This window comes from Melopsittacus undulatus, chromosome 4 (assembly GCF_012275295.1).
Source record: "Melopsittacus undulatus isolate bMelUnd1 chromosome 4, bMelUnd1.mat.Z, whole genome shotgun sequence".
Taxonomy (NCBI): domain Eukaryota; kingdom Metazoa; phylum Chordata; class Aves; order Psittaciformes; family Psittaculidae; genus Melopsittacus; species Melopsittacus undulatus.
Window position 1 is genome coordinate 53844545 of NC_047530.1, and position 25704 is coordinate 53870248.

At 40.3% G+C, this 25704-nt stretch overlaps 1 protein-coding gene across 3 annotated transcripts in view; it reads left to right on the forward strand.

Moving 5' to 3' along the window:
- Positions 1–3531: 3531 nt before the first annotated feature.
- Positions 3532–25704, forward strand: part of DENND5A (DENN domain containing 5A) — a 71202-nt gene continuing 49029 nt past the window's right edge. Inside the window, exons 1-4 of one of the 3 annotated variants that reach the window (XM_034061847.1) lie at positions 3532–3721; positions 23089–23160; positions 23756–23865; positions 24542–25202. In XM_034061847.1, coding sequence (XP_033917738.1) covers positions 3613–3721; positions 23089–23160; positions 23756–23865; positions 24542–25202 — 952 coding nt within the window. In that variant the 5' untranslated portion in view covers positions 3532–3612. The remainder of the gene's footprint in view (positions 3722–23088; positions 23161–23755; positions 23866–24541; positions 25203–25704) is intronic. The other 2 variants (XM_034061848.1, XM_034061846.1) reach the window with 2 other exon arrangements.

The window sequence follows — 25704 nt, forward strand, 5'->3', positions numbered from 1 at the left end:
CACAGTGGGACACACCTTTTAAAGCTTTGCATTGTAACTAAGATGTAATGTTAATGGAGTAACTTCTGTTTTTTTTTTCACAACACTTGCCCTTGAGCAGTTGTATCAAATAATCTGGAATTTGCAGTGTTTACTGTACTTGGAAAAATTCTATGCCATGAAGAGGTGCTTTGAGCAAATCACAATTCCACAGACTTTCTCAACATCATAAATAATACTTAGAAGAATTCATAATGTAGTTTAGTGTTGTGGCCTTACTCAAGAACATCTAAGCAATTCACAAAGTTTACTGACAAAATTGCCATATTTTGGATGTTTCCTGTGAAGGGACTGTTGCTCAAGAAGACTGACAGATTAAAGCTACTATCCTTTGAATTAGGCATCAGAGATGTTGCTTGTGGTCACTAGGCAAGAGTATTTCAGAAATTAAATAATCATGGGGTAGAAGATACAATAGCAGGAATGGGAGGAGGAGGCTCCAACTGTTTGGGTTTATGTACTGGATCATAGAATCATATAATCACAGAATAGTTAGGGTACGAAAGGACCTTAATGTCATCAAGTTCCAACCCTCCTGCCATGGGCAGGGACACCTCACACTAACCCATGTCATCCAAGGCTCTGTCCAACCAATCCTTGAACACTGCCAGGGATGGAGCATTCAAAACTTCCTTGGGCAACCCATTCCAGTGCCTCACCACCCTTACAGTAAAGAATTTCTTCCTTATATCCAATCTAAACTTCCCCTGTTTAAGTTTTAACCTCTTACCTCTTGTCCCATCAATACAGTCACTAATGAATAGTCCCTCCTCAGCATTCTTGTATGCCCCCTTCAGATACTGGAAGGCTGCTATGAGGTCTCCACGCAGCCTTCTCTTCTTCAGGCTGAACAGCCCCAACTTTCTCAGCCTGTCTTCATACAGGAGGTGCTCCAGTCCTCTGATCATCCTCATGGCCTCCTCTGGACTTGTTTGAACAGTTCTATGTCCTTTTTATGTTGATGACTAGACTTAAGAGATGCAAGGCTGTAAGCTGGCTGGGAAAGCAGAGAATTTATCTGACAAAGTATGAATGAGCCTGTCCCTTGCCCTGTTGCATAGCAAGGCATCTGTGCATTTAAATATTGCTGCTCAACAGCATTGCTAGTAATCCTCTGCTTGCTTACTAGCCCATTTTATTTGCTAAGTCTTCTAAATATGTGGCTATTGCTGGAAATGTCAAAATGCGAGTAAGAACAATTCTTTTATTTCCCCATTTTAGTCTTTATTTGACAAAAACCCCTGCCAATATCTGTGCTGTTTCCCTAGACCTTCTTGCAAGCCCTTCCAAGACTTTCAGGCTGTGACTTTTGTTCATAAGGGTTGACTTATGAACTACAGTTCAGGCTTACTCAAAAGAAGTTTACTACATGCTGCATATTGTCCTTTGCCACACTGAAAGCAGATGGAGAAGCAAAATGTGCACAAAATGGGTAGAGAACATAGCAAAATAAGAGCAATCAGTTGTAGCTAGTTCTGTTCTCTGTGGCTCTCTTCCGCAAACCACCAGGCAAGCTCAACACAATCTAAATATATGCACTTACTGTAAAGTTAACATGAGACTTTCACTCTGATATTGCCTCTAATTATCTTGCTATCTTTATTGAAATCTCTCCCTCACATTCACTAGTGGCTTAAAATTGAACTGCCAGAACTGTCAATCAAATCTAAGCAATACCTTCATTCATTGATAACCAATTCTGTGGCACATATGGTCTTAATCAAATGACTACTAATAGTGCCTGTGCTTCTTAAAGTTTTTCCTATTTCCCAGAAGGATTGAACTAAAAATTCACCAGGCAAAATGGCATCAGAGCTCAGTTATGGTACTGTAAAAGGCTGTAGACCATTGACAGTGAAGTCTTACAAGCTGCTCTCTCTTAGTGTCCACAAAGAACTTGGTCTGTAAACTCATATATGAGAAGTTTTTCATGCTTGATAGCATGTTTAGTTAAGATTGGTGTCTGATGAATTCAGCATTATGGATGCAACTTCAACTACTCAGGCAGTCCTAGATAATAATCCTAAGAGACTGAAAAGTTTTAATTTCTCCTTTTATAAGCAGTACAGGGTAGGGAAGAATTCTGATGTGAAAGCCATGAATAGGGAGCTGAGCGAGGAGGGGAAGGGGAACTGCTTACAGACCTAATTTTAGTCTAGCAAGGCTATCTGAGGCCCCTCTGTGATCAGTGGAAAGAAGTACTCTCAACTCAGAGCATGGGTATGGGTTACTAGTCCCTCAGCAGGTTGGTTTGAGTCATTCTTGTTCTTCCCCAGGGGAACAACTGTTTCCTTTGATGCTGGGCCCAATGGGAGGGATTTCACTCAGCTGTGCAAGCCTAACTGTTAACAGAATTATCTGTGATGTTAATTCAAATGAGAAAACCAAACCCAACAACCAAGCACCCAAATACCCTAACACCAAATAATGCCAAAAGTGCTTCCCTGGCAGCCGCCCTCTCTCCCCCATCACCTGAGCTAGTTTCAGGGTATGGCTGCTCCACCAAGCTGCTGAGTCACAACCACTGGGGCAGCAGCTTTCAAGGAGCAGGGATGAGAAGATGTAGGTGACAGAGAAAGATGGTACTGGTGAGGCTGTGCCTTGAATACTGTGTCCAGTTCTGAGCCCCTCACTACGAGACATTGAGATGCAGGAGCAGGTCCAGAAGGCAACGAAGCTGATGAAGGGTCTGGAGAACAAATCTGATGAGGAACAACTGAGGGAACTGGGGTTTAGCTGGAGAAGGCCGAAGGGAGACCTTGCTCCCAACACCTACCCAAGAATGAAGAGATGGATGATCTCTTCCCACATAACAAGTGATAGGACAAGAAGTAAGAGCCTCAAGCTGCGCCAGGAGAGATTTAGATTGGATATTAGGAAACATTTCTTCACTGAGAGGGTGATCAGGCATCAGGACAGGCTGCCCAGGAAGGTGGTGGAATCACCATCCCTGGAAGTGTTCAGAGACCATGTAGATGAGGCCCTCAGTGGCATGGTTTAGCGATGGACCTGGCAGTGCTGGGGTAACGATTGGACTTGATCTTAAAGGTCTTTTCCAACCTAGTTGATTCTATGGTTCTATATGCTTTTGCAGTACCACCACAACTAAACCGTGCCCTGAGTGAGCAGCGCCTGGCAGAGCCTTCTTGTCCTCTCCAAATGCAGAGGGGGCAGAGCCCCTCCTGGCTGAGGAGAGCCTCTGCGGGAAGCCCCTCAGTCCCCGAAGCCTAACCAGGTAACTACGGTCGGTCCCTAGGAGGGACGGAGCACTTCGGACGGCAGCCGCACCCCCGACCCACCGTCCCCTCAGACAGCGACCGCACCGCCCCCCGGCTGCCCCAGCAGCATCACGTCATCCGGGAGCCCAGCGCGCAGGCGCAGCATTGCGGTTCCCTGCCCGGGCCGCCCCTCCGCAGGAACCGCTGGGGGCTGTACCCACAATGCCGTGCGGCGCTGCCCGCTCCGCTCCGTCATGGAGGCGGCCGGCGCAGCTGGCGCAGCTGGCGCAGCCCTGCCGCCCGCCGCCGCCCGGTCTCTCACGTCCTGAGCGCCGCGCACCCCTCGGGCTCCAGCATGAGCGGCGGCGGCGGCGGCGGCTCATCCGCACCCGGCCGCTTTGCCGACTACTTCGTGATCTGCGGGCTGGACACGGAGACCGGGCTGGAGCCGGACGAGCTCTCCGGTGAGTGGCAGCGGGGCCGGGGGGCGGCGGCCTGCGGCCGTCAGCGGGCGGCTCGGCTGTGGTGGCGGCGGCAGCAGGTCTGGAGGCGGGGTCCAGCCTCGCAGCCTCCCTCCCTGCTTCGCAGAGCCCGGGGCGCTGCGGGGAAGCCGGGGGAGCGCCCCCGGGCATCGGCGGCTCGGGATCTGTGTGGTGGACCTGCAGGAACGGCCAGCTGTGCACAGCTGTGTGTGCCTTGAAGCGGACCCAACTTCTGGCAAACCCGACGGAGTACCGCTCTTAAACGGGTTTTTCAAAGGGAAGGCGCCGTGGGGGCCGTGGTTATCATTTTAGGTCATCTATCGTAGCAGTGATATACTGCTCTCCTCTTGGAGCTTGGCAGTATTTATCAACTTTTAGTCAGGCTTGTGGACATTTGAAACACGCAGGGAATCTTAATGAATCAGGTTCTGGAGAGAAAGCAAAAGACTTTTTGCTTGTTCAATATTAAGTTTTGTTGTAGCATAGGGTAAGAATTCTATTCCAGCAGTATTGGAAAATAAATTAGAGTAGGAACTGTTTATTCTATTAAATGAGAATGATCACACCAAATATGCTGCTAAATTGTGTCAGACTGTGCCACAGCACTGCGTCAGACCTGTGTTTTTAAGGCTAAAATCTGTTCTTTGTTTTAGCAGCACCCTGCTTCAGCTTTAGTTTCAGTGTACTGGCTTCAGTTAAATTAGATTGTTGTTTAGTATCCTTAGCTGTCCAGAAAGATATAGGAATACAGTGGTGAAAACCTGACCTAACATCAAATGTTATTTTGTGTATTTGAGCTCAGAACTGGACCCGTGATGTGCTCTTTCTTCCCTGCCTTTTTAATTAGCTTCATTTTTGCAAGATGTCATGAGAGTTTTTTTGCATCATTGTATTTAATACCCTCCCTCACTAAATAAAACCTTGTTTTTTGTGGAACTGAATTTGAGTTACTAGAACTGACTTACATTGAACTCACTTAAACTTCGACTATCATGGAAGCTTCCTTTTTTTTGGTTATTTTTTTTCCTTCTAATGACTTCAAACAGAATTTCTCATCCTGAGCAGTATCTTACCCTAAAAGCATTCATGTTTGTCTGATGTTGAAATAACTGTAGACTACAGTTTGAGACTTGAAGACTGAATGCAGCATACTGGTCAGTTCTGTAGTGACACTTCCATTTACAGCATCAATTTGATTTAAAAAACCCAAAAGAACAAAATGCAATACAATTTAATTGAAAGGTATAGAAGGTTCCATAGATTTTTCTTGATGAAATCACCAGTGAGCAAAGTTTCTAGATTGAAAACAGTTTCTGGTGTTGATTTTGTTATTCATTTATTATGTATCTATTTGTATAACATAGTGCAAGGCACACTCAGTAATACTCTCTGGTCTTGATAGAAACATACAAAACTTTCCTCATATAATTAAACATGTAAGCAATAGTGTGTTATTCTGAGCCAGCTATCTAATAGGAAACTAGAAGACATTAGTGCTTTCTTTAAAATACTCTGAGTGCGCAGGTCTGAAAGCTGGAGCATTTGTGTTCTTCCTTATAGTTACTTTCCTGTTCAAGGACTTCATCTACAGTACATAAAACTGTAGTGTGCAGTGTATCTTGGATTCTGCTATTCCACTGTGATACTGTAATGGTGTTGCTTCTGACAAGGTGTGGGGTATGGGGGAGAATAGGTTTTGTTACTTGTGCGTGAGACTGATTTTTGCATGAATTGAGAAAAGGGTTTAAAAAAAAGGTAGAGAAACAAGGAAGAGGAGGCGAAATTTATGATAATGTCACAGTGTATGAGCAGCTGGAATTTCAGTGCCTTTTCTTGAGTTTGTTGTGTTATAATGCATGATAGTGTGACTGATAATGCTTTCAGATTGTGTCTTAGGGTACACCTCCGATGTCCACCGATATAAATGGAAAGGGCCTCTGTTGATTTCAGTGGGTTTTGGATAAAGCTTTGAAATACTTAGTACTTCCTGGAAGGCTTTCTTGTTTGAATGAAAGAGTTATTGTGCACTGTTTCACCCCCCTTCCGCCCGTCTTACTTCTGTGCTGAAAAATAGATTCTGAATCCTTGTACTGTTGAAACAATTTGCTTCATAAGTGTCCATTGTCGGCAGAGAGGCACTGGCACTTGAGCTGGTGGGTGCAGGGTGTGGAGCAGGGTGCTCCCCAGCACTGTTGAGCTGGGCACACTGGGTTTCTCCAGGGCTCTGTGCACTGGGGCTGCCGGAGCTCAGACTGGCATGATGTCATCGCTACCCCGCTGCCGGGGCCTCTGGGGATGCTGCTGCCACACTTTGTTCTCACCGAGCTAATGAAACTGTGCATTTCAGGTATTCAACCTTAGTACTGATGATACAGCGTTTTCTGCAGGATTATAAATGAAGTATAAGATCCTGAATTGATGCTCAGTCTAGGTCCTTTTCTTGCAGAGGCACCTCTGATGGCGTTTTCTTTGTATGGTGGAAGCTTACTAAATAGCACAGCTGTAACACTTTTTCCTGGAAAAGTTGGCTGACTGATGGAAAATGCACAGTATATGTATATATATTTGTTTTAATATAGTGAGAAATACTATACAGGACTTTGTGGTTATTCTCTATTGCTAGGGTACTTTTATACCCAAATTCAAGTAATCTTTTTTATTTTGATAATTGTGTTCTCACTGAGTGACCTGGTAAAGCAGATATTAAAAAATAAAAAATTACTTGGCAGTGGTAAAGCCAAACAAACAGCAAAAGCCCCCCCACAACTCAAAGCAACAACTTGGAGAGGAGCTGAGGCACTGTTTCACTTTTCCAGACGATGTTGATGTACCAGAAGTGATGACAGAAATCTCTGAAGTATGCCGCAAAGGTTTGTTACAGATACATTTCTTTCATAGAGGAAATCACAGAATGGCAGATGTTGGAAGTAACCTCTGGAGGTCGTCTGGTCCATCCTGCTGGAGCAGAGCCACCAGGTGCCCAGGACAGCACCTAGTTGATTTCTGAGTACCTCCAAGGATGAAGATACCCAGTCTCTCAGGGCAACCTGTGCTCAGTCACCCTCACAGTGATAAAGTGTGTCCTGACGGTATAGATGGAACCTCCTCTGTTTCAGTTTGTGCCCATTACCTCTGGTCCTGTCATGGGGCACCGCTGAAAAGAGCCTGTCTCTGTCCTCTTTGCAGCCTCTCTTCAGGTGTTTATGTGCATTGTTAAGCCTTCTCCTGCAGGCTGAACAGTCCCAGCCCTCTCAGCCTTTCCTCATACAAGCAGTGCTCCAGTCCCCTAGTCATCTCCATAGCCCTCTGCTAGACTGTCTCCAGTAGCTCCTGGTCTTATCTGTACTGGAAAGCCCAGAACTGGATACAGTGCTTCAGGTGCAGCCTCACCAGGGCTGAGTAGAGGGTAAGGATCAGCTCTCTCAACCTGCTGACAGTGGTTCAACTAATGCTGCCCAAGATAACATTTGCCTTCTTTGGAGCAAGGGCATATTGTTGGCTCATGGTCAGCTTGGTCTCCACCAGGAAATGCTGAAATACATGGACTACCAAAAATTTAGTGTGTAATATAATTTATTGTAGTGCTGCGGCATTATGATAGGATTTCTTAATTTAGGCTCTATGGCTGTGCCCTGCAAAGGTATGGAGAATGAGGTCATGCCTCAGTTTATCATTCAGCTGGAGTCTCCTACCTGTTAAGTTAGTTAAATATGATCTGAGTGATAGTGGAAATGCTTGCACTACATGGAACTGCTGGAGTTTTTGTTCTGTGTTGTTTTGCGCCAAGATTTGGTTTCTTTTCCTTCGTGATGGTGTGTTAATTTTTAACAATCACTTGTCTATAATAGAGTTTGTTTATTGCAGAGTGGCAGAACAAAGGATCATCTTGCCATTGCATTATACTTTATGTGAGATTGTAATCTTGGAGCTGCTACTACAGAGTATGGAACTCGGACCCAAATATTTGGGCACCGTATTCTAATCTTAAGATTTGCTGTTGCATGTGCCTTTGTAGTCTTGAATGTTATGTCATAAAGATTATAATAGTTATCTTAGAAGTAAGTATTGCAAAAAAAATAGTGTAAAAAAGGGGGGGGCAAGAAAGAAAATGCTTACAATCTGTGAAGAAAAGATTGAATTAATAGTAGGATAGCTTTTAAAAAAGTCTTAGTCTGGAAGAGTAAAGACAGTGACTAGTCTGTCACCTGTATTCCTTTCTGACTTTCTTCCAAGTTTGAGCTGCTCTTTTAGGGTTTAGTCCAAAAATTAGCTTGTACAATAGATAGACTCGTGTTCCTTTTGCCAAAGTCGTTATTATGGTGCTTTGAGTTGTCTGTCTGATCATGAACTTCATCCTTAAGAGAAGATGAAAATGAGTGTTAGCTGAAGCCCATGCGTTCAGGAAACATTCTTCCTGAAGACACCCTTTGTTTGCCTTTGGAGAATTCATATTAGATTTCCTTTCACTCTAGTATATGATCATGTGATACCATTTTAATTGCTCTTCATCTCTCATACTTTTTGTTTTTCATATTTTGTTTTTAATGGTGGCGAGGCAAGATCTGTGTGTATGTAAGTAATGTAGCATAGCAGGAGTGGTTATGATCAAGGTGTCTGTCCTGGCACAGTAACCATTTGGTGCTGCTGTGTGACATTCTATGGGAAGATGATACCTGGTGTATAGTATTCACCTAGCTCCACTCAAAATTAATCTGACAGACTGATATTAGAGTAAATGTTTCTCCTCACCAGTAAAATAGAAATGTTGTCTCACTCATTCCTCGTCTGTAGTTGAAGTGTCATTATTTTTCCATTTTGTTGGCTTTGGATTTAAAATGACAGCTTATCTTCATATGTTTCCTGGTGATAGGGTTTATTTGAACAGGGGTGTGGTGAAAAGATTGAAAGAATTTGTCACATAGATAAACCACTAAATTGTTTAGTATTTTAGAACTAGGGTAGTATTTCTATGTGGTATTCCATGTAGTAGTGCTGTTATCAGCACCTGTGTTAGTTTCCAAGTTCAACAGATTTAAATAGTTGCAAACTTAAATGTTTTGCTTTAAAGGTATTTGTAAGGGATAGTTGAAAGAGGAGGAAGAAAAGTAGGCAAAGTTTAAATTGGCAGATACCATTTTCTGACATATTTGACCTGTTTTGCATTTTCCTCTTTTGGGCATTTTTATCATGGAATTAAGACATGGCATCTGGGTTAGAGCCAGCTGTGTTTCTTGCAGTGAACTTTTTCTGCAGTACTGGTTATTCCTTGGGTAAATAGTGTGTGACTAAATGTCTCTGTCTTTGCTATGGTAGAAGTACTGATGTTTGCTGCAGAAGTGAAGTGTGCTGGTGGGAGCCATTGCTTGATTTTTGCAAAGACTGAAGTGTTCTGTGATTTTGTGAGGTTTGGTTTAGGTGGTTTTTTAACTCTCCTTTTCCTTTTGTCCATAATATGAGTATTTGGTGTCAATGATGGTATCAGTGCAAGCTTCCCACAGTTCCCAAATGGTGTGCCTCTTTCACTGGGGATTCACTCTGAGACTGAAAAGGAGGTTTTTCAGTTTCTTTGCTTTCCTGAGCTTGCTAACCAAGGTGTTAACTTGGGGGAGGAGGGGGGGGAGCTCTCCAGTAGCACCAAGGTTGAGACCACACACTGTTTTCACATAGGTCACTGTGGATGGGCAGTAGATAGCAAGAACTTTTGGCTGGAATAATACTGGTACATGTGAAACATTTTAATCTGGATAATAGTTTATTCCACTCCTCCCTACCCCCTCTATCTTTTCCCAAGAAACTGGAGCTCTTTGCCATGTTTGACTGCCAAAAAGATCTTTTGTTTCTTTGGGAACTGAGGCAGACGTGCTACGGTAGCTGATATGTAGAATAAAGAATGGGAGAGCTGATGTAAGGGGGAAGCAGCTGTACTTCACTGAACTGCATTTGAAGCCATGGTTTCTATAATGCCAATGTTGTGATTGTCATATTTGTATATTAGGTTAATTTCAGCTGTGTGCTTTACAGTCATCTCCCTCAAAACCCCCAAAATTTTTTATTCTTCCACCCTTCAGTATTCAGTTGTAATTTCAGCTTATTTGGAAGGCTCTTAGGTAAGGTGTGGGGGAGGGGAAGGGTTACAGGTTCTTGATTTGAGCATAAAGATCTACATGAGTATCTGAAGAATTAAAAGCTTACAAGACTGACTTTTGAAGCCCTTAAAGAAAGCCGTAGGAATGTTACCTTATTAAAGCAAGGCATACAAAGAATGCTTGATTTGGCTTTTTGTTCCTTTGTGGTTTTCTGTGGGGTTTTGTTTTCTTTCTGGTTTCTTTCACAAGAGTGAAACTACACAAATGGAACATGTTAAATTGGTTGTATGGGAAATACTGACATTTGCAAATAATAAAACAGCCCCCACCTCACCTCACCAAATCTTCAAATTATTGATCCTGCAGTTACAAAATGCTACAACTGTTTTTATCTACCTTTTGACTTAGTGGTGTCCTACTTGACTATTTGCAATGACTTCTCATACTTATCTTTTGAATTCCCTCTAACCTGCAAGGCTCATGTAGCAGAAATATGATGCATATGAAGTGACAATGTCAGAAGCAATTACTTACTGATGTATTTCCTTTGAATTTCTCGACAAGCCTTTCAGATTCATGGTCAAATTCAGCACAAACCAATGAATGATGATTTGCTTGGAGTGCTCGTTTCTTAGTCTTTCTAGGAAAATGTTATGGTTTGGTGGGTAATAGGCCTTTAGTTTCAAACTTTTCCATAGAAGTGTAGAGTATTGCCTTTTTTATTTAGTTTATTTGGTTTCTACTGGCTCTATGACCAGCTACATCAGGTACAATGTGTACCTCTATATTGAGTCATTTACATACTGATACTGAAGCATCCTGAGAAACTTATTGGGTTTACAGATAAGTGATCTGCAGATAGGTAACATGGCATTCATAAGCAACCTTTTCATTTTCAGATATAGTAACATTTCAGTGTTTGAGTGAAGGGAAAAAAGGTTGGTTTTACAGAAACAGATATTCTTTCAGGATAACATTGAGTTAGGAAAAGTTTTTTTGCAATTACAGTTGCTGCTGCTTGTGTCTACAATTGCACGCTGTTGCAGAAGTATGTGTTCAGAGATCCCAAGGTTGCTGCAGGGTACTGATCTCTGCATAGCTTCCATCCTCTACAAGCATAAATTTTTATGAGCTCTTCTACTATGTGCATATGTTACTTGCTCCTCCTTAACTTGCTACTTTCAGCAAGCTCCCTTACCGACTGTTGTTTCCTGATTTTGCTCTCATTTAAAAGTATTGTTGAAGGTTGGTAAAATCTCTATTTATCAGTATCTCTGCTGTTTCTGAGGATGAATCTGGCATTGATTTTATGGCAGCCCAGGTTGTCATGCCCCTTTCCCTGTCCTTACTGGGGTCTTGTGCTCACGCCTTCTTCAGTGCATCAGGTTCCAGGGAGCACCAGGCCTTGGTGTGAGGAAAGAGACTGATAATGCACAGCCATTGATTAAATTGATATAGGTGCCCTGAAGCACAGCTCCATTGGAGGCCATATTCAAAGAGTTCTCTAGACTGAAATCCACGTGAATGATCTGCAGAAGACTGACCCGATGTCTAAAGGGTTTATGATCCAGAGAGCAGAGGTTACTTATGTTGTGTGAAGTTTCTTTAATGCTGCAAGGTCATTGCAGTCTCCCCTGGATGTATGCTTAGGATCCATAAATTAACCTTATCTGTACAGAGATTTGCCCTTGCATGTGTTAGTAGCCTTGAGAATGGCTGCCATTTCCCAGGTGAGGCCTTATAAACAGGGCCTAAACTTGGCTTGGAAAGATGAAGGATTCTGGATGTATCCACTGAATGAGGTGAATGGAGTGTTCTTTTGGTAATTAGTTCCACAAATAGTCCCAAGTCTGTTATGTATGGGTGATAGTGTGCCCTGGCAAGAACTTGTATGGTGTATATGTGTATTTGTGTTAGTTTTATTACCATGTCTTTCCCCCCACCTTCCCTTCCTATAAAGTCTACCAAAGTTAAAACTATATTCAACATGTTCTTTTTTTCTCAAGTCTGACCAGGGAAGAGTTTTAACTCATACTTGTTTCTGTGGAAGCATGAGCCATCATGTTTGTTCATGGCTTTGTTCTAAGGGATGATAAGCAGTTAAAGGTGGTTGTCTTGGACCTGTGACTTTTGTTTCCTGTATTGAATAAACATACTTGACTTTCTTCTTCCTGTTCTAGTCAGATTTTCATATTAAAACCTTTATTTTAACCGAACATGAATCATGTCTTGTGAAGAAGAAAGGTAAGCTTGATACGGCACTTGTAAAGGAAGAATGCTCAAGACCAAACTGTCAGTATATCTGATTAATTTTCTGGTATTAGAAATCACTTCTATTTAAGAAATGGAGAATACCCCATCAAGCAACTTGATGACTTCCTTACAGAACATTTTTTGGGGGATGGGGGGAATACAGTCCTTACTGCAAAATGTTGATCTCAAAGAGTAGGTAACAAAGTGAAACAGACTGGACAGGACTCATACTGGGATGGTTGTATAGCTGAACTTCTTGTATTTTGCTGACCTCTGTATGTCATTGGAACCTGCTTGGAAGGCTTCATGTCTGAAATAAGGCTTTCATCTTTCACACAAAACCTCAGTGGTCTCCCAGAAGAGTAGAAATACTGGGTTAAAGGACTGGACAGATGCTTCAGTAACATTTGCTCCTTGTGCTCTTACACAGGCATGTATGCATCAGTGCTCAGAGCTGGAGCTGTGAGGGCGACAGTAGCACACAAGTAAGGACATTTAACTGAATGGGAGGTGTCACTGTAGAAGGATGTCCAGTGATTCAGAGGGGTTGCCCAAAATTATCTGTGCTTCTGTTTGCTTAGGCTTTCCTGAAGCAGTCTCACTGGGTCTGCCAGTCTTAGATGAGCATGAGGAGAACAGCTGATTTCTATATTAAATATGCTTAAAATATGCTTGTCTCCACTTCTGTTCTATATTTCTAGTGCATGCAAGCCACCCTTTTCCTTTCTTAGTGTCTTCTGTTGCTAGATCTATTGTGTCATGAAAACGGCATGTCTCTCCCCAACCTCCATGGCTGAGAACATGCCTGTCATTGTAATTTTGAGTGCTGCTTCTGTTGTTCAGTTGGAAACGGATCTAAATATCTTTCTGTATGTCTTTTTGCTATGGCTAGAGCAGAAAAGTCGTTTAGTAAAACAATTCTGGTTTTAAGACCATTTCTTTGGGAATTTCTGCCAGGTGGTCTTGATTAAAACCCATTGTGTCCATCTGCCTTCTTGTGTCGCATGCAAAGTAGTAAAGCACCCCAAAGCTTTAGGATGCTTTTAAAGAAGCAAGCTGGGGATTTTGGGGTGTTTTTTCTTGCTTGCTTTTTAAAAGCTGCCCTAGATTCTTGGTGGTTTCTTGTGCCACTTCATTGTCTCACCTCTCCCCGCCTTCCTTGAAACAGTACCAGGAAAATAAAAAACAAAGGCTTTTGGTTTCCTGATGTTGCAGTCACAGAATGCAGATGTCCTCAGCTGTTTTTCTGCAGTGCTTTAAATTCATTGTTGCGGGATTTGAAACTATTCCAGTGTGTGTATAGCAATATGTTTTATTATCAACTAAATACTGAAATGTAAATGATGAATGGATAGCTATTAACTCCTAAAATTTCACTTGCCATAGAGGGCTAGGAAGAATTTATTCTATCAGAGTAGTAGATCATCGAGAGATTACTTACATTCAGTGGTTACAGATACCCAGTTAGTGGAACGAGCTTTTTTATTTCAGTTTACAGTGGGGTTCTTCATGTTACAGTTCTTGAAACATTGCAACTCTTGAATTTTAGAAAGCAAAAGAAAGCGGGGAAACAACAGGATCTTTCACAGCCGACAGATTAGAGTTAACTTATCTCTTTGTCCTTCCCACCTTTTTAGCGACTGCAGTAGGAAGAGCTGTATTGTCCATTGAACATTCAAATGTATGGTGTATACTGGAAAGAAGGAGTTCTCATGCGATTGGGATGGGGGTTGTTACAAGCAAATGCAGGTTCCCTAGATGACAAACAGGCAAAAAACCCAAACAAACCAACAAACAAAAGAACCAAAGCCTGGAGCCCTGGAGCCTTTCCTCTCTCCGATTATTTTCTTCCTCTTCTCCCTATTTCCTCTAAAGAAAGTCCTCCAACTTTTACAGATGAAGGATGGCACTCCATGCAACATACATTCCAGTTACACTTAAGATAGATACCTAAGTCGAAGGCAGTGTGTCTGCAATGTGTATCTGTGTATTTGCACTTTGGTTTTAGAAAGGAAGACAGTGGGCTTCCTTTGCCTTTGAGCTCTTTTGTCAGGGGAAGTGAAACAGTAACTTGCATAAAGAAGTTTTCAGAGGAAGTCCCAGAGGCAAAAATCATAGGTGGTAGATCTGTTACAAATCCAAAGGAATGACAGCTGCTAGAGACAGTGATTGAAACCCTGATTTTTTAGAGGCAGTGGATGAAACCCCTGATTCCAGTTTCTTAAACAGCAGTGCTGCAGTAAAATGAAAGTGGTCATGAAGATTTTCTCATATAGATAACCTGATCCGCTTTGAAAACTGTTTAAGTCCCAGTTCCAGTAATAAATTAACTGGTCTGACCATCAGTTAAGCTTGCACTGTGGCAGGTAGTCTTGCCAGCAGGAGGAAGGGGAGATAGAACTGGAGGACAGAAGGTTTATGTGTTTCAGGATAAAAGGGAAGAATTCTTTTTAGTACAGAGGAAGAAGTTTGCTGAGTCCTCTCTAATGAGAAATACGTGCAGTTCTGCTGAAGGAGGAGGAACTGGAAGGAAGGAAACAAGTCATAATCTGAAAGCATTTGTCCATTGATGGAGTGTCTGTTTGCTTACAGGTTTGGCAGCTGCAGCTTTTCTTGAATCATGGTTTTTATTCCAAGAATTCATGTTGAATTAATTTCTTACCTCAGTCTGCCAAACTTTGGATGTTAATCTCCTACATTGTAGAGGGGGTGTTTTTGCACTCATAAAGAAGAAATTGGAGAAATGTACTGGTTTTGTTTTTAAAATAAACTGTGTCTAATTATTAGTATATTGATAGACCTTTAGGTATTTATTGAAAAGACTTTTCTTCAATATTAGAATATTGGGTTCTCAAAAATCAGAATAGTGTTGCTCTGCAGAAGACTAGGGTTTTGCTTTTCTTTCCCCTTGTCTGTATTTTAAGGGCTAGAATGAATCAACAGATTGCCACTGCATTTTGCATCTAGTATGGTACAGGTACAACTTGATTAATTGTTTGATTATCCCAGTTTTGCTCTTAAAGACTTGGAAACTGAGTATTGGAAAGCTTCAATTGGCAAGTGTGTCTATGCAAATCTTATTTTTAACAGAACTCTTTTGCTTTTGATTTTAAGATACTGATTCTTGGCTTGACTATCTTTCTATGCCTGTATTTTATGCACCTGTATTTGTTTTTGCAATGTAGCCACGTTAACATTATTGGTCATTTGTCAGTTTGATTAATGAAGAAGTGCTCAAATCTCTCAGGGTACATACCCCCTCCCTCCAGTGGCCCTTCCCTCCAAAGTGCTCTCATTTGCTCCATACTTTCATCATTTCTACAGTATGGATTGCAGAAGTATGCACATTTTACCTCTTTTACCAGCCAACTATTTTTATTTAGACCATGAATTTTAAAGCTGGAGTAATTATGTGTTCGGTAAACATAATTATTTAGCATCATACCTGTAGCCTTACTGTGTGTACTGAGAATGATTGCTGGCCGAACTGGGAATCCTACTGCTGTTTATGACGTTAGCTGCTGGCTTTAGGTTAACTTAATTCTAAATGTGTTGTGGACCACTGGCCATTCTTGTATCTTTGGAAACAATTTAGACTTTTTTTCCTTATGTATTAGGCTCTTTGACAGGTATGCTGTTGCAGTTATCATGTCTGCATCCAAGATCCAAGAATGAGAAAGATTGGTTTCAAACTTATGTCAATTTTCTATGATATCCATTTTCACTTAAGTATGGCTTTATTTTTAATTGAAAGTGAGGTAGAATTAGGCTATTCTCTGGATGGTGTTTGTAATTCATGCACTGTTCAAATCCCCTTGTTGACTGACTTCTGACTTGCCAACAACACTGGGGAAAACCTCTGCTCTTTGGCTGGCATGGTCAACTCAGTCTCAGATTGCCACCTTGCACAAGTTGCAATGAGTCCCACCGCTGTAAGGTTCTTTGGACCATAGTGTAGGAAGTGTGGAGGTAAAGGATATGGTTATAAATTCATTTTATGGGAATTTTTGAATCCAAAGTTCAGTTCCTCCAGTGTACTGTGCAGAACAAGAAAGCTGTCCTAAGTGTATGGTTCATAGTATCTGTTGCTGGTACAGACTCTCATTGTTCTTACTAATTTATTTAATCACAGCAATATGACTGTTTCATATTGAAGCTATTTTACATTTATTTCATTAAACATTAATTTTAGTAGCAGCAAGAATTGAATATACAGCTTGCGTATGCAGGAAGATTTCTGTAAGTAGGTCCTTATGTGGAAAATACAAAGTCAATGTTTTGATTGCATGCTAATATTTTTTAATTGGCAGATGTCATGTATACAATAAATGCACACTGAGACCAAATAAATTTAATTGATAGCAGGCTCTACCACAAAAATTGAAAGAAGCAAGGTGCTTGGCACGATGAAAGCAGCAAACCAGTTAATCAGAATCAGTAGAAGTTTCTGTGTGCATTTGTTTTGTAGTTTTGAGCAGATCAAGAGACTCCGTGAACAGTGATGGTGTCAGTATTAAAAGGTTCTGTAAAACCAGTGCTGCATGACCATTTAGTTCTTTTATCGGGCACTTGTTCTGGTAATGAGGTAGCTTCTTCTGACTTGCTCTTTATTGTCATAGAGGGAAAATTGAGCTGGACTCTACCTGTACCTCTGAAACACCTGCTTAAAAGACTCTTTCCTAGCTAGTGTGCACAGAGAATTTCCTGTACAGTTCTCAGTCTTGCATAATTTTTACAGTTGTGGCATTGCAGTCACTTTCTAAAAACTAAAACCAAATAGTGAATCGAGAGCCTATACAAAAGGCTGGGATTCGGTTTTTAAAAGCTTTGTTTGCAAATTATCCCTGGCATCTATTTTCTTTTTTATCAAGTTTGACCTTTCTAATTAAGGATAACATAGGCCACACTTTTCTGTTCTGTACTAGAGAGAGCTTTATTACATGAATGGAAACTTTTTGTGTCAGTGTGGGTCACAGAGAATGATTGATTGATGTATTGAAGAAGGAAAAAAGACATCTAGGGTTAGAAGCATACTTACAAAGGAACAAACTACTTGGCAGGGAGAAATAAATCATTACAATCAGGGAGAAGTCTTCTTGATAATTAGCATTAGAAATTGGCAAACAAGCCAGCTGGGTATATGTTACTTCTGTTGCTGTAAGCTAACTGAGAGGATGTATGTGATTGTCAGACACAGGCTGAATTTACAGTGTATGTGTTAAGAGGTTTCAATACAAGTTTAGCTTATTTTGTGACTACACATGAAAGTTTGATGGGAAGTGTGTTATTACATAGCGTGGTTACATGCAGCTAATAATGGTGATGGCAACCATAAGCTGCACTTCCCCGTGGTTCGTAGAGTCACAGAATAGTTCAGGTTGTAAACAGATCTGTAAATGGCATGGTCAAAAAAGGGAAGGGAGAGGTGTGTCTCTGAAGTGGCAGGGTTTTAAGGCTGAATTTCCAGCCTTTTAAAAAAGGTTCTTTCTTTTTCATTGAGAATTCATAATTTCATATTTTATAACCTGCAGTAAATCCACTTTTCAGTCAAAACCAATGTAATGGTTTATATTATAGTGGGAGGTCATAAGTAATTGGAACTCTAAGTAGTTTTTTTTTCTTTCCTTTCCTTCCTTTCTACTCCCAAAGAGGGAAAAAAGGTAGTGAATCAGATTTTTCTCTGGATGAATCAGGAAAGAGCTACAACTAGACCTTCCAAATTAATCCTATTTATTCCCTCTCAAAGCTGAGGAAAGCTTGGTAGATAGTGTTCAGGGTACTGAGTTGAAGAATGCTTAAGTTCATTCTAGTTTCTATAACTTTTTTTCCTTGTGCTCTGTGTATGAACTTGGAGAAAAGTGATATCCATTGATATGCATAGTTTCATGTAGATAGTTTCAAAGTAATGCTGCACTGCACAGGTCGGAAACTCCATGTAGTATCTCTGAGTCTGTAAGTCCTAATTCTTATCAGACCAAGACACAGACACAGCTGTTTCCTGCTTGCAGGTTGAACAGCAAGAAAAATAATAGGTAAGAGCAGGGAGGAGCAGTAAAATGACAGAGAGGTTGCTAGTGTTCACTACAAATCTGCATTGTGATACGGCTTATGTTCAGTGTTTGGTGACTTAGTAAGATATCATACAATAACATGACGTATAGTTGTTAGTTCAGATGTAGGATACTTGGAGTGCATGCATTAGCTCTTCTCTTGTGCTTGTAATTAGGAAGTCCAAATAACAGACACATAAGCATCATTCAGGGTGGTATAAAATAATGTTAGAACTGAAGTCTGTCTGTCTTCATAGTTCCATATGCTGTGAATTGTATTAGATGACTGTTAGAGGACTGGTGTGATCTTCAGTGCAGATGTGAACAAGGGGCTGGTTTTAATTTCGTATTCCAACTAAATATATTTTAACTCCTTGATAGACTTGAGCAGGTGTGTGGTTTCTGTTATGCATGCAAACAGTGCATCAGGGTCAGTTTACTGAAGGGATGTGAGAGGGAGGGATTGGAATAAACCTGACTCTTATGTGAGATTTAGTCTGGACAGTAGGGGGTGTATGTCACTCCAGTCCGAGACTGCTGCAGGAAGAGCTGGGCCAAGCTGAAGCCTTGGTAGCAGCAGTGCTTGATGTCCTGGGTGTCCTTCACCCAAGAAGACTGACTCAGAGGTTATGCCTAGCCGGTGACTTCTCTTTAGATAAGCAGGCTTATTCTGAGATAAGTCTTTATGCATGTCTTTTTAAATTACATGGTAACAAAAAAGGAGAAAATATAGGACTGTGAGCAGTCTGGCTGTCTACATAGTGTCATAGTGGGAATAGCTTGGTTTTGTCACAGTTTAGATGGATAAAATAAAGTCACTGACTGCTGTAGCATCTTTGCTCCTTTTCCACCCTGTGGTGGAGTCTTCGAGGGTTGATGAACTATGGAAGAAAGGGAGAGGAAGGAAAGGGCATTACCAAATCCCTTTGGTTGCTGGTGTTGAAAACTCTATTACCTATCATGGCAGGACCCAGCAGGTGGGTAGGCTGGGCCTTAGGAGGAGGAGCAGCTTTGGGAGTGCTTTAGTTACCCATGTAGGTTATTAAAACTACCGTAGTCCCATATTTTCTTCAGTGCACTACTTCAAGAACCTCTGTGTCAGTGGTTTAATCTTTGCTTCCCTCCTGTTTTGGGGGATCACTATGAGCTCATTAAGCTGTTTGTGTGGACATGGGCTAAACTGGATTAGTGAAATGTTAATCTTTGTTAACCCATTCTTCATTCTCTATTTTTAATCCAAATAATTTCACTGGTCCTACTTCAAGTGCGGTGCCACAAATAGTGTTTTTTTCCAATGACAAAGACATTCTGAGATCCTCTGCTTTTCTGTGATTCCTTTCCTAGGTGCAGCACTAGGTCTCATTCTAAACTGGTGTTTGTGAGCCTGTACAAGGCTTAGTGAAATGGTGTTCCTCTAGGCTGCTGTGATACTATTTACATTGCAAAATAAAATGGGATACTTACTGTTTTTATTTGATGTTGAAAAGCATGTTGGCCTGAAACTTCCTGAAGTCTTCCTGCTTTGTTTTCCCTTTTCTTGGAATTTTTATATGTATGGATTTTGTGTTGTATGACAGTTCATGTACAAATAATCTTGTAGCCATTTGAGTACCATTCTTGCCTTCAATCCAGATAATTACAAGTTTGTAATCTGTGTAGCAGTTTGCATTTTCATCTTTTGTAGAGCTTTTCCTACAGGAAAAGTGAGGATTATCAAGTCTTCAGCAGGCAATATTGTGTTCCATTAAGAAGTTGCTTTTACATGGAACTTGAACAAAATAAAGAAATTATTTACAGAGATATCATGTTTGAAGACCTCTGTAGTAAGTTGGGTCAGTAAGGAAAGTACTTTTTAGCCATCACTTCTGCTAGAGAAGAGGAACCTTAAGAAAAGCATGGTCTGATAATCACAGTCCTCTGATAGTCATGAATTGTGGGCTGTTGTGCTCGCTCTGAAACTTGTGGGATACATCATATTTTTATCAGTTTATATTCTCTTACATCTTCTTTTTTCAGTTCTAGAATAAGACTTTGACCACTTTTGTTGGTAGATTTGTCTCCTGCATTTGTTAAACCTGTTCTTGTCTTCGGTATTTTTATCAAAGCCATTTCAATATAAGCCATTTCATACCAAAAGCAATAGAATTCTGTGATTCTATTCTATGAATTAATCAGACATTTGAATCACACACAGTCAGATCTTGAGATCATGAGTTATTTTTGCCTGCTGGAGATATGCTGCGGTTGGTGCTTTGCTGGAGCATAGTGTTTGAGGCTTCTAACTAACTATAAATTTAGGGTTAATTACTTTTTTGACTCTGGATGTAAGCATATACTGTTTGAGGATTCTTCCCTCATCTGTGGATGGCTGTCTAGTGACAATCATTAGTGAAGGGGGACCCTAGGCAATGAACTTGTTTGTGCTTGGGTTCTCATTAGTTGTAATTGCAAGAAAACAGGGTGGCCAGTTTTCTGGAGTTTCACAGATCACCTTTCTGCTCCTGGATTGAACTTTACAAAAGCTGTAGGTGAGCTGTCACTTGAGATTCCCTGCCTTTGGTAGTCAGCATTGCCCAATCTGAGGGTCCAGTGGTTTGCTGTATTACAAGCATGAAGGCTGTTACAAGAAGAGGTAGCTAAAGATGAAAGGCTGTGCTGCTGTGAAAGAGTAAATGAGCATCATGCTCACGTAGAAATTAACATGACAGATACAGTATCAGAGTAGGATGGCTGTAGGGAAGAAGTGTAATATGAATGCACTCTGGCAAGAGTAGAGTCTGTGCAACAGTTCAATTGTTTGATGAATTGTAATGTAAGTGTTGCCTTATGTTTCTCTCTGGATCAGGACTTGGTGGGTTTCCAGAGATCAAGTTCAATACTTTTGTTATAGACAGGCTTCAGGTTTAAAAAATCTGTGTGTTAGAGAGGCTATTTCTTGGGAGGAGATGGGGCAATTCCTCTTAAAATACAGAAACATCCTTTCAGTGTTTGTTTTGGGGTTTTGCTTGCCTTTCCCCCCTCCCCCCCAGGTTGTGTGTGTGGTTTTTGTTGTTGTATTTGGGTTTTTTTTGTCAGAAGGGAAGAGCAGCATCATGTATTTTGCAATATTTATCCCATTTATCATCTTCATGAAAACGTCTTCAAGTAACGGATTTTCTTTTTATTTTATTTCTGAAATACACATGACCTTGCACATAGGTAAACTAATGATTATAGCGTGAGGTTTCCAAGTTCAGGAGAAAAATTTGGCCTTCAGATATTTTTCTCCCATGTATGTACGTGAAAGGGAAAAACAAACTCAAAGGGAACAAACCAGCTTAGTGAATGGTTTTTCCTCAACTATCTAAAAGTTGACATTACATCATCTGCACAGATGCAAATATAGAAAATAGTAGGTGTGTTAAATCTCCTGACTTATTTTTAAAGCCTCTTTTACAGAGAGCTTTCTTTATTTGATTGTTTGTGTCAGTAAATAGAGATGTGGTGTTATGTCCACTTTTCTTTCTGGAAGATTGGAAGTTTCTTTAAATGCTTGTTTTTGTATTTTAAGATTGTTCTTGGCTCCTGCTGAAATGCTGCTGTGTTTTCTGTCATTGGCTCTGCTCTTTCCAAAGATGGTTTTATTTCAGTCAAGTTGTGTTCTTTCTTTTCCAAACTATCCCTCTCTTATATACATGTTTCAGTTTTTTCCAAATGCATTTTTTCTCTTTGAACAATATTACTGAAGAAAAGGTAATAAATAATGTAGCTGAGTGGTTTTGTATGAAAATCAGATAGTTTGGTTTTTTCATCCAAAGAGGAAAGACAATTCCTCCTTTAAATTCCAGTACTAAGCCCCAGAGGGTTAGCAATATGTATGCAAGTATTTTGGGTATTGAGACCTGTCCTAGGTCCTGATGGAGGGTGAGGTCTCTGAGGTGATATCTAAGACTTGCTTTAAACCAAATCTGGGGTTACATGAATTCTCATCTCTCAAAGGACTTCTTAAATATTCCATGGAAGTTTTATTTGGCATGTTTATTAGGTTCTTTATTGTCTGTAGGCAGGGTTATAACTGTCTCTGTGTATGGCTACTTTGTGGAAGTAAATGTTATATTAAATAAAGCTTCTAAGTTGGCTTAGAAATTGGATTTAAAATATTACTGTAAAAGTACCGAACAAACCCAGCCAATTCTGAAATCAGTTTCTATTGCCATGTAATTGCTGCATGTAAGAAAACAAGTGAGAAGTTGAAGTGTGTTTTCTCTCTTGCAGGTGTTGCTGGAATAGTTCAATTTATTTAAAGCACATGATTTCATGCAATTGTGCCTGATTGTTAGTGCAGCTGTCAACAGCTGCATGCTCATTTAGCTAATTGCATTCTAGTAAGATAGCTAAGCTTATTTTAAGATATACAGTTGTGCACTTAATTTTTAAAGCAACTACACACACTTGGAAGGTTCACTGCAGAAAGCTCTGTGCTATCACAGTCAACAATCATTGCTCCAGAGAAAATTTGAGAGCTCAGAACCAAGACTGCATTAGCTAGTCTAGTGTATGCATGGCATCTGTCAAGATTTGGACCATGCTACTTAAATTCGTATAGTTCTGAAGGCCTTGAAATGGTCTTGTCCTTGGGGTTAGTTTCATCATCTGCTCTTTGGGAGTATTTTATAGTTTAACATGTAAAACTTTATTTTCATAAGCAGCTAATTCCTGTTGCTGCATCAGTATTCTGTTTGTGTATACAGGAGCTATGAGTATGTTACACACTGATCATCTCTTTCAAGAAACATGTACTTGAGGTATTTGCATGAAGTTGTATATGTATAAAAAGCATATTACGAGAGTAGATAATCTATTATGCATGCTAGTCCTGTATAACATACTTGTGTGTTTTTTTACTGGTATGTGTTAGCTATGTAATTACAGTTGACAGTATGAAATGTATAATGAAGTGTTGTTTTTATTTGTTATATAGCTTTATGCCAGTATATACAGGCCTCTAAAACCCGAGATGGTGCCAGCCGTTTCATTTCAAGTGCAACAGAAGGTAAAGGGAAAAGTGTGGGGTAAAAAAAAGCACAAATCTTTGTTCATCTGATACCCTATCTTCATGGGCATTTATGTGGTTCTTGATCTTCTAACCTTTTAGACTCTCTTCACAGCTAACTTCTTGTAATAGATGGTGGATACCCTTTTTTCCTAAGTCATGAAGAAGAAATTAAGTGATGCCACTTGTATGTCAATCTTAAACTTACATCATCTTTGCATCTTGTCTATTTGTGCTTTTCTTCATTACCAAAATTCCACTGAAACTGAAGCTTTAGCTATGCTTGAACAAGAATCTGAAGTATCTGAAGAGTAACTTAGAAAATTGCTGTCACAGCCACAATTTCAAGATAATTGCGCTTAAGGAAAAGCACAGATACTTAACAGCATAGAAATGTTACTATGCTAATCCTTGCTGATATCTGCAATCTGGTTATATGCTGACTAACTGTCTTGCATTTTCTGTTTCTCTTAAAAGGAGTGTTTGCTTAATTCACTTATCCTCACGTCTAACTGCTGATGTCCTGCTCTTTGGCCTTGTTTGAGCTTAAGAAGAGAATGAAATATTTATTTATGTATTTTTCTTTCACTTGCAGGGGAAAACTTTGAGCAGACTCCTTTAAGACGCACATTTAAATCCAAAGTTCTTGCTCGCTATCCTGAGAATGTTGAATGGAACCCTTTTGACCAGGATGCAGTGGGAATGGTCCGTATCACGTAATAGCTTCCTACCTTAACAATTGAAGGCACTCATCTGTATTTTCTTTGATGGGAAAGTGTGATATCTGTTACAGATAGAGAAATTCATTATTGTCTCCAAAATTATGCAGACTCAAAAGGGGCTTTTCATTTAATTGGGATATTGTTTTAAAGGAAATTAAGTTACAACTTGTAAGTGATAAATTCCTAGAAGAGTCTTTTGTTCTCCCACAGTTTGTTGTATTTTAGAGAATTGGTAGAAAAATAAATAATTCTGCATTTAGTGAGCCTTCTTTGTGCATGATTTTTCTGTTAAGTAGAATGTGGTGTAATTTCTTTCCTTAGATGAAATATAGAACTTTTCTCTATCAGGTTTCTGGTCTTGGTGACCAAAACACTTTCCTTTATCTGTGTTTCAATTCTGTTATTTTATTCCCACTGAGGTTAGTAACAAAATGATTATGAGTTTCAACAGAAACTGGATATAGCCCTTGTAATATGTTCCTTTAGCTTTTCTGATGTATGCGTATTATTGTGTTGTATAGAGATGTAATACTTAATAGAATTGAAAGTGAAATGTGATGGCAGTCTCTGGGTTCTAAATCCTCTTTTCATCAATGTTTCTGCAGGCAAGGGGAGAGAAAAATGTTTTAATTGGTATCTCCCCTCCCTCTTTTTTATAGCTTTGTATGCCTAAAGGGCTTGCTTTCAAGACACAAGCAGATTCCAGAGAACCTCAGTTCCACTCTTTTATTATTACTCGTGAAGATGGCTCACGGACATTTGGATTTTCTCTCACCTTTTTTGAGGAAGTTACTAGCAAACAGATCTGCAGTGCAATGCAGACATTGTATCATATGCACAATGCTGAATATGACATTCTTCATACTCCACCCACAAATGACAAAGATAGCTGCAGCAGCACTGGAGACTGCAATGGCACTTCTGTTTCAAAGCTGCAGCGTTTTAACTCCTATGACATCAGCAGAGACACTCTTTATGTCTCAAAGTGCATTTGTCTGATTACTCCAATGTCTTTTATGAAAGCTTGTAAGAAAGTATTAGAACAACTTCACCAAGCAGTGACTTCACCTCAGCCACCACCTTTACCTTTAGAAAGCTACATCTACAATATTCTCTATGAGGTTCCTCTTCCTCCAGCAGGAAGGTCATTAAAATTTTCAGGTGTTTATGGACCAATTGTCTGCCAGAGGCCAAGCACCAGCGAACTACCATTATTTGATTTTCCGGTTAAAGAAGTTTTTGAATTGCTTGGAGTAGAAAATGTGGTTCAACTTTTTACCTGTGCCCTCTTGGAATTTCAGATACTGCTTTATTCACAGCGTGAGTACTTGTTTTTTGTCTTCTTCTTTTGTAGTTGTACTGGCACAAGGTCTTTTCATTTCCTGAATTTTAAAAGCCACACGAACAGAAGTATAGCTGCATTAAAGTGGCCTAAGCATGCTAATGCAGTCCAGCTTATCTGTGTGCAGGTTTTAATGCGAAGAAAAAAGCTGGAGTTCTTTTGCAAAGAGAGCGTTGTATTGGTTCCTGGTTTTACACACCTAAACTTAAAATTCTGGGCTCTCACATAAACTTCTGTATTCATGGACTGACTGTCCCTTCTATTGTTGTCCCTGGAAATGTGCTATTGGATAGAGTAGTATGCCTTCTCCATGTTCCTCTGCAGCTGCTTAGCTGAAGTGCCTCCTAATCTCTGCCAAAGTATCCATGCGTGTTGGGAAGTTACCTAGTTAGTTATGTATGGTTCTGAAAAAGAATTAATTGTGCAAATGTATTTTTTGTGAGTACCCAAAGTTAGATTTCAGTTGTTACTTTGAAATAA